This window comes from Babylonia areolata, chromosome 32, assembly GCF_041734735.1.
Source record: "Babylonia areolata isolate BAREFJ2019XMU chromosome 32, ASM4173473v1, whole genome shotgun sequence".
Classification (NCBI taxonomy): domain Eukaryota; kingdom Metazoa; phylum Mollusca; class Gastropoda; order Neogastropoda; family Buccinidae; genus Babylonia; species Babylonia areolata.
The window spans coordinates 19,361,734-19,371,733 of NC_134907.1; the positions used below are offsets into that span (position 1 = coordinate 19,361,734).

Consider the following 10,000-nt stretch of genomic DNA (forward strand, 5'->3'; position numbering starts at 1 on the left):
CCCCCCACTCACGTTCACAAATCTGTCCGTCTTCCATGATGCTAAAGCCCCACCCCCACCCCCACCTCCCCCCACCCCACCCACACACACACACACACACACTCACGTTCACAAGTCTGACCGTCTTCCATGATGCTAAAGCCCCCCCCCCACCCCTCCCCGTCCCCCTACACTCACGTTCACAAGTCTGACCGTCTTCCATGATGCTAAAGCCCCCCCCCCTCCCCCCCTCCCCCTACACTTACGTTCACAAGTCTGTCCGTCCTCCATGATGCTAAATTCCCCCCCCTCCCCGTCCCCCTACACTCACGTTCACAAGCCTGTCCGTCTTCCATGATGCTAAAGCCCCCCCCCCCCTCTTCCCCCTACACTCACGTTCACAAGTCTGACCGTCTTCCATGATGCTAAAGCCCCCTCCCCCCTCCCCCCTACACTCACGTTCACAAGCCTGTCCGTCTTCCATGATGCTAAAGCCCCATCCCCCCTCCCCCCTACACTCACGTTCATAAGTCTGACCATCTTCCATGATGCTAAAGCCCCCCCCCCTCCCCCCTACACTCACGTTCATAAGTCTGACCGTCTTCCATGATGCTAAAGCCCCCCCTCCCCCCTACACTCACGTTCACAAATCTGTCCGTCTTCCATGATGCTAAAGCCCCCCCCCCCTTCCCCCTACACTCACGTTCACAAGTCTGACCGTCTTCCATGATGCTAAAGCCCCCTCCCCCCTACACTCACGTTCACACGTCTGTCCGTCTTCCATGATGCTAAAGCCCCCCCCCCCCTCTTCCCCCTACACTCACGTTCACAAATCTGTCCGTCTTCCATGATGCTAAAGCCCGCTCCCCCCTCCGCCCCCCCTACACTCACGTTCACAAGTCTGACCGTCTTCCATGATGCTAAACACCCCTCCCCCCCTACACTCACGTTTACAAGTCTCTCCGTCCTCCATGATGCTAAAGCCTCCCCCCCCCTCTTCCCCCTACACTCACGTTCACAAGTCTGTCCGTCTTCCATGATGCTAAACACCCCTCCCCCCTACACTCACGTTTACAAGTCTGACCGTCTTCCATGATGATAAAGCCTCCCCCCCTCCCCGTCCCCCTACACTCAAGTTCACAAGTCTGTCCGTCTTCCATGATCCTAAAGCCCCCCCTCCTCCCCCCTACACTCACGTTCACATATGTCCATCCTCCATGATGCTAAAGCCCCCCCACCCCCCACCCCTGCCCCCTACACTCACGTTCACATAATTTATGTCTGTCTTCCATGATGCTAAAGCCCGCCCCCCCTACACTCACGTTCACAAGTCTGACCGTCTTCCATGATGCTAAAGCCCCCCCCACCCCCACCCCCGCCCCCCCAGCCCCCCTACACTCACGTTCGCACGTCTCTCCGTCCTCCATGATGCTAAAGCCCTTGGCACACTCCAGCGAAGGGGGCACGTCGGGCACGCACACAGCGTTGGGGTCCCTGGTGTAGGGCCTCTCGGTGGTCTCCCCTCCCCCGACACACATGATCTTCTTGCTGCAGTCCTCGTTCAGAATCTCGTCGCCTGCCTGTTCGGTGGAACAGGGTGGTGGTGGTGGATGGTGAGGGGATTGGGGTGGGGGTGGGGGGTGGGGTGGGGGTGGGGATTAGTGTGTGTGTGTGTGTGGGCGGGGGGGTGTTCGGTCGGGGGGTATGAGGTGTGAGGTGATGGTGGTGGCGTGTTGATTGGTATATAGATAGATAGATGGAAGACCAGACAGACAGGCAAACAGACAGATTCATACATTCATAAATACATACATACATACATACTTGGATAGGTGGACAGACAGATAGACAGACAAATAGACTGATAGACGGACAGACAAATGGATAAATGGCCATCAAATAGATGGATAGACAGACAGATGAATGGATGGATGGATGGATACATACATACATACATACATGGATGAATGGATAGACAGACAGACATACAGAGAGGCAGAAAGGCATGCATGCAGACAGGCATGCAAACAGACAGATAGATAGATAGATAGATAGATAGATAGACAGATAGAGAGATAGATAGATGTGAAGAGACCACGCTTTATATGTTCAATATTAAAGTGAAATCGAGCCCCAAGACAAATTTCTGTGTTTACATACAGTCAAGTTTTACCTTATCACAATCACCACCACCACCATCATCATCATCATCACCACCATAATCACCATACCACCACCACCACCGTCACCACAACCACGACCATCATCATCACCATTACAACCACTGCCACCACAACCATCGGCAATAAATTATCCACCCCCCCCCCCCCCACCTCCCACCCCTCCCTACAATACGGAATATAAAATTAGTTTTCACAATAATGCGTGGACGCTCACCCCACCATGCACATGGAGGAGTGAAAGAAGAAGAAACATGGAATATAGCCCCCTCACCCTCCCCACACCCATGTCCCCCTCCCCCTGCCCCCCCCTCCCCCGACCCCCATCCACCCCCCTCCCCCTGCCTCCCCCCCCATCCACCCCCCCCCACACACACACACTACCACCATCCACCCCGGGACAACGTACCCGTATCTCCACCCGGATGGCGAGGTCACCTTGCGTCATGTCCACGGTGCAGCCACAGTCGGCCTCCGTGACGCACTGACCTTCCATCTCGTAGAAGCCGTCCTTGCAGGCACAGCCGTCGGAGTGCTCCACGCTGGAGCACGTCTCCACGCCCATGTCGGAGCAGCGTCGCTGGCAGTTGACGTTGTACGAGTACTCCATGTTGTCCTCGTCCGGACAGGTCATTTCTGCCACGTGCAACACGGAAGAGAGGGGGTGGGTGTGGGTTGTGTGGAGTGGAGTTAGGACAATGACATTACTAACAAAACAGTGGGTGTGTGGAGTGGAGTTAGGACAATGACATTACTAACAAAACAACTGTGGGTGTGGAATGGAGTTAGGACAATGACATTACTAACAAAACTGTGGGAGTGGAATGGAGTTAGGACAATGACATTACTAACAAAACTGTGGGTGTGTGGGTGGAGTTAGGACAATGACATTACTAACAAAACTGTGGGAGTGGAATGGAGTTAGGACAATGACATTACTAACTAAACTGTGGGTGTGTGTGGGGAGTTAGGACAATGATATTACTAACTAAACTGTGGGTGTGGAATGGAGTTAGGACAATGACATTACTAACAAAACTGTCGGGGTGTGGAGTGGAGTTAGGACAATGACATTACTAACAAAACTGTGGGTGTGGAGTGGAGTTAGGACAATGACATTACTAACAAAACTGTGGGTGTGGAATGGAGTTAGGACAATGACATTACTAACAAAACTGTGGGAGTGGAATGGAGTTAGGACAATGACATTACTAACTAAACTGTGGGTGTGTGGAGTGGAGTTAGGACAATGACATTACTAACTAAACTGTGGGTGTGTGGAGTGGAGTTAGGACAATGACATTACTAACAAAACTGTGGGGGTGTGGAGTGGAGTTAGGACAATGACATTACTAACAAAACTGTCGGGGTGTGGAGTGGAGTTAGGACAATGACATTACTAACAAAACTGTGGGGGTGTGGAGTGGAATTAGGACAAATGACTGTCACGCGCTATAAGAGAGCGGACAAGAAACCCCCACCCAGCCCAGCACTAACACACAGACAACACAAAACACAAACTACAACAATTCAGGGTCCACATACATTTATTTAATCAGACACAGAGCTTGCCAACAAATAACCACACCCCCGGCTGCAACAACACTTAAATAACAGAATACATAAATAATAACACACTCACAAAAAAAAACCCCACAAAAAACCAGAACTTCAAGACATGGAAACACAAGCACAACGTTGATGATGATGAAGTAGTGATGATGAAGTAGTGACGACGACGACGAACAGTAAGTGACGACGACGAAGAACAGTGACGACGAAGACGAAGAGACGAACACCCAGACAGCCGAGCGCCAGGCCAGAGAACGCTGGCGACGGAAGGCAGCGGCAGGCGGCAACAGAGGCCTGGAATAAGGAAGTCAAAGGCAGGCAGAGGGGTTCCCGGGGAGACAGTGGAGGGTCAGCGAAAGGGTAGGGAAGTCGGTGGATGAACACGGAAAGTGGGAACGCTGAAAACACTTCCAGAAGAGGTACCACTACCCCAAGGCGGGAAGAACACAGAACACAGAGAACGAAGCGCACACGACCACTCGGAGGAAACTGACCCCCACTGACGAGCGTCAAGACGGGCAAACAGCCCTGAAGCACCCAAAGACTGGCACGGCTGCCTCTTCTGACAGTCGCGGGCGAAAAGCCCAGAATCTTGTCACTTGCTAACCAGGAAGAGGCTGATCACAGTTCAGTGACAGCCTGAACTGAGACTGAGACAGACTGAGAATCTCGTGCAATCCGCTCAACCCACACTGCTCTCTAGCTAGATGGGGTGGGTGAACGAGAAGGGGGTTAAGCACTCATATCTGATTTGTCATGAGATGTGACAACACCCCCCCTCACAAGTTCAAACGAAGATTGAAACTTAATTATAAACATGTCACACAGAATGACAATGACATTACTAACAAAACTACTACTACTACTTCTACGACAACTACTACTACTGCTGATGTTCGTCCTTCGGAATCGAAATGACCATGGCATCAAAAATCAGACAGAAGATCGGTGGCTGTGGGTCCAGAGGTGACTGGACCCTGAAGGCTCGCCCACATGTGGGACACAAGTGAGTGGGTACTGTCGTGGCAGTGGATGCTGCTCGGGCCTTGCGCACAGCCCGCTTTCGTTGCGCCTCGGTGATGCGCCTGGCTTCTGCTGCACGGGCTCCTGTGATGATCTTGCTGCGCCAAGCTGGACGGCCCAGAGCAAGGGTCTCCCACATGCTGATGTCGACGCCCAAGTCTATTACTAATCGTGATGACAAAACCGATGATAATGATAATGATACTGTTACTACTACTACTACTGCTGCTGCTGCTGCTGTTACAACTACTACCACTACTACTGATGATGATGACGATGATAAGAAGAAAAAGAAGAAGAAGAAGTGATTTTATACTGCGCCTATTCTCTAGATAAAGCTCTGTGTGCTTTACAAAAACGCGCACGCACGCGCGCGTGTGTGTGTATAGGAGTGATGGCCTAGAGGTAACGCGTCCGCCTAGGAAGCGAGAGAATCTGAGCGCGTTGGTTCGAATCACGGTACAGTCGCCGATATTTTCTCCCCCTCCACTAGACCTTGAGTGGTGGTCTGGACGCTAGTCATTCGGATGAGAGATAAACCGAGGTCCCGTGTGCAGTATGCACTTAGCGCACGTAAAAGAACCCACGGCAACAAAAGGGTTGTTCCTGTCAACATTCTGTCGAAAAGTCTATTTCGATAGGAAAAACAAATAAAACTGCATGCAGGAAAAAATACAAAAAAGGTGGTGGGGCAGGGGTGGGGGGTGGCGCTGTAGTGTAGCGACGCGCTCTCCCTGGGGGAGAGCAGCCAGAATTTCACATAGAGAAATCTGTTGTGGTAAAAAAGAAATACAAATATACAAATACAAATATATATACATATATGTATCCACACACACACACACACACACACACACAGATCCATGCACTCTACGCCTAACCAAACCCACTGGTTTTGCTGCTTCTGGTACGGCACATCTACCACCCACGGTAGGTGATGTGAGTGTAGCGTATATGGATTTTGTCCGCTCACCGTGCATGGCCGCCTCCATGAGAAACGAAAACACCACCACCACCACCCCTACCACCACCACCACCACCCCTACGACCTCATCCTCATCCCCCTCATGCCGAAACTCACCACAGCCGATCGCTTCTCTCCAGTTGGCTGGCATACCCAGGGTAGAGCATCGGTCACCGAACACCTTGAACATGGACAAAACAACGCAGTGTGTCTCACAGCACGTCCGTCTGTGTGTGTATCATGTGTGCCTGCCTGCCTGCCTGCCTGCCTGCCTGCAATCTTGATTGAATGACACAGGAAACGAATGACGAGCGCCTACTTCCAGCTCTGAGTTGGCTCTACCCACCCAGGTAGGCGGGTAGCCTGTTGTGCAAATGACTCCCTGTGTTTGGAAAGCAATGATTTTTTTTTCTCTCTCTCGTCTGTGATCACATCATGTGGATGGACGTGAAAGTGAAAAACACACACACTTTAATCATGCCGCTGATGTTTGTGAGGACTCATGACATTTGATTCGATTTAGTTTACAGTTTACAATGTATTAGGTTATCGTTCCTTTGTACACTGATATTGTTTTTTTGGGGGGGGGCTCTAAAATCACACAATGTGTTAGGCTGTTGCTTCTGTGTACACTGATTTTTTTGTGGTATGAAATAACACTGTTAGGTTATGGTTACTTTGTGCACTGATTTTTGGGGGGTATCAAACCACACTATGTGTTAGGCTACTGCTTCTGTGTACACTGATTTTTTGGGGGGGTATAAAATCACACTATGTGTTAGGTTATCGCTCCTTTGTACACGGATTTTTTTGGAGGTATAAAATCACACTATGTGTTAGGTTATCACTCCTTTGTACACTGATTTCTGGGGGGTATAAAATAACACTATGTGTCAGGTTATCGCTCCTATGTACACTGATTTTTGGGGGTATGAAATAACACTATGTGTCAGGTTATCGCTCCTTTGTACACTGATTTTTGGGGGTATGAAATAACACTATGTGTTAGGTTATCGCTCCTTTGTACACTGATTTTTTGGGGGGTATAAAATCACACTATGTGTTAGGTTATCGCTCCTTTGTACACTGATTGTTTGGGGGTATAAAATCACACTATGTGTTGGTTATGACTCCTTTGTACACTGATTTTTTTGGGGGTATAAAATCACACTATGTGTTAGGTTATCGCTCCTTTGTGTACTGATTTTTTGGGGGGTATAAAATCACACTATGTGTTAGGTTATCGCTCCTTTGTACACTGATTTTTGGGGGGTATAAAATCACACTATGTGTTAGGTTATCGCTCCTTTGTACACTGATTTTTTGGGGGTATAAAATAACACTATGTGTTAGCTTATGGCTCCTTTGTACACTGATTTTTGGGGGGTATAAAATAACACTATGTGTTAGGTTATGGTTCCTTTGTACACTAATTTTTGGGGGGTATAAAATCACACTATGTGTTAGGTTATCGCTCCTTTGTACACTGATTTTTTGGGGTTATAAAATCACACTATGTGTTAGGTTATCGCTCCTTTGTACACTGATTTTTGGGAGGTATAAAATCACACTATGTGTTAGGTTATCGCTCCTTTGTACACTGATTTTTGGGGGGTATAAAATCACACTATGTGTTAGGTTATCGCTCCTTTGTACGCTGATTTTTGGGGGTATGAAATAACACTATGTGTTAGGTTATCGCTCCTTTGTACACTGATTTTTTGGGGGGTATAAAATCACACTATGTGTTAGGTTATCGCTCCTTTGTGCACTGATTTTTTGGGGGTATAAAATCACACTATGTGTTAGGTTATCGCTCCTTTGTACACTGATTTTTTGGGGGGTATAAAATCACACCATGTGTCAGGTTATCGCTCCTTTGTACACTGATTTTTTGGGGGGTATAAAATAACACTATGTGTTAAGTTATCGATCCTTTGTACGCTGATTTTTCGGGGGTCTAAAATCACACTATGTGTTAGGTTATGATTCCTTTGTGCACTGATTTTTGGGGGGTATAAAATCACACCATGTGTCAGGTTATCGCTCCTATGTACACTGATTTTTTGGGGGTATGAAATAACACTATGTGTTAGGTTATCGCTCCTCAGTACACTGATTTTTCGGGAGGTATAAAATAACACTATGTGTTAGGTTATGACTCCTTTGTACGCTGATTTTTCGGGGGTCTAAAATCACACTATGTGTTAGGTTATGACTCCTTTGTGCACTGATTTTTTGGGGGTATGAAATAACACTATGTGTTAGGTTATCGCTCCTCAGTACACTGATTTTTCGGGAGGTATAAAATAACACTATGTGTTAGGTTATGACTCCTTTGTACACTGATTTTTTGGGGGTATAAAATAACACTATGTTAGGTTATGGTTCCTTTGTACACTGATTTTTGGGGGTATAAAATCACACTATGTGTTAGGTTATGACTCCTTTGTACACTGATTTTTTGGGGGTATAAAATTACACTATGTGTTAGGTTATGGCTCCTTTGTACACTGATTTTTTGGGGGTATAAAATTACACTATGTGTTAGGTTATCGCTCCTTTGTACACTGATTTTTTGGGGGTATAAAATAACACTATGTGTTTGGTTATGACTCCTTTGTGCACTGATTTTTTTAGCTCTTCTTGTTCTTGTTGCTCATAGTCCAGTCGGCCTCGCCAGGCTATATCAGGACTGTGATTTTTTTGACTCACTTGTGTAAACAAAGTGAGTGTATGTTTTAACCCGGTGTTCGGTTGTCTGTGTGTGTGTGTGTGTGTGTGTGTGTGTGTGTGTCCGTGTGTCTGTGTGTCCGTGGTAAACTTTAACATTGACATTTTCTCTGCAAATGCTTTGTCAGTTAACACCAAATTTGGCATAAAAATAGGAAAAACTCAGTTCTTTCCAGTCATCTTGTTTAAAACAATATTGCACCTCTGGGATGGGCATAAAAAAATAAAAAAGAAGCCTAATTATATTCAAACTGCATTTACTGTTATATTTATATTTTTTGTAATCTCTAAACTTTGCACTCTGACATCTTATTCTGACACAACAACAAGAGGAGTCATTATTATCATTTTTTGTTCAAACAGGAACTTCTTTTGCTAAGCATGGAATTTTTATTTATTTTGCAAACGTTTTGGTGCAGATAGTAAAAAAGGGAAATTACTCTGTAATTAATGCTAGGGGACTTAATTTATCACAAGTGAGTCTTGAAGGCCTTGCCTCTCTTGTTTATGTCTAAAATCACACTATGTATTAGGTAGTTGCTCCTTTACACACTGATTTTCTTTTTCGTATAAAATCACGCAATGTATTAGGTGATTGCTGCTTTATACATTGATTTTCTGTTTTCAGTCTGAAATCACACTGTGTGTTATGCCGTTGCTCCTTTATACATTGATTTTTTTTCGTCTAAAATCACGCTGCCTATAGCGTTATCGCGCCCTTGTACATTGATTTTTTTGGGCGTCTATAATCACACGATGTATTAGGTTATTGCTCTTTTTAACGTTGATTTTCTTTTTTCGTCTAAAATCACACGATGTATTAGGTTATCTCTCCTTCATACATTGATTTTCTTTTTTTCGTCTACATTCACACCATGTAGGTTATCGCTCCTTTACATACATACATACATACATATATATATATATATATATATATATATATATATATATATATATATATATATATATAACCACACTGAGTGTTAGGTTATTGTTCCTTTATACATTGATTTTCTTTTTTCACTGTTCCTTTGTACTTTTTTTGGAGGGGGGAGGGGGGGTTCTAAAATCACACTATGTATTAGGGTATTGCTCCTTTGTATATATATATTTTTTTTTTGGCCTAAAATCACACTGTTCCTTGTACTTTTTTTAGGGTGACGGGAGGGGTGGGTCTAAAATCACATTATATATCAGCGTATTGCTCTTTTGTACATTAAGTTTTTTGGTCGAAAATCACACTTTGTGTTAGGTTATCGCTCATTTGAACTTTTTTTTTTTTTCGTCTAGAATCACACGAGGTAGACAAGACATGAACTGAAGAAAACACATACACACACACACACACAACACACACACTTTCTCTTAATGAGATAATAAAGTTATTCTTATCTTATCTTATCTTATTTTACACACACACACACACACACACACTGATCCACACAGACTTATTCACACACACATACACACACACACACACACACACACACCACACACACACACACACACACACACATACACACACACACACACACACACACACACACAT

The 10,000-nt window shown here is 45.8% G+C and overlaps 1 protein-coding gene across 1 annotated transcript in view; it reads right to left on the reverse strand.

The window, feature by feature from the left end:
• LOC143276634 (uncharacterized) overlaps positions 1-10,000 on the reverse strand; it is a 165,197-nt gene that overhangs the window by 52,051 nt on the left and 103,146 nt on the right. The window contains exons 53-55 of the mRNA XM_076581251.1: positions 5,836-5,899; positions 2,569-2,795; positions 1,382-1,559 (exon numbers count right to left, since the gene is read on the reverse strand). Of these exons, the coding sequence (XP_076437366.1) occupies positions 1,382-1,559; positions 2,569-2,795; positions 5,836-5,899 (469 nt within the window). The remainder of the gene's footprint in view (positions 1-1,381; positions 1,560-2,568; positions 2,796-5,835; positions 5,900-10,000) is intronic.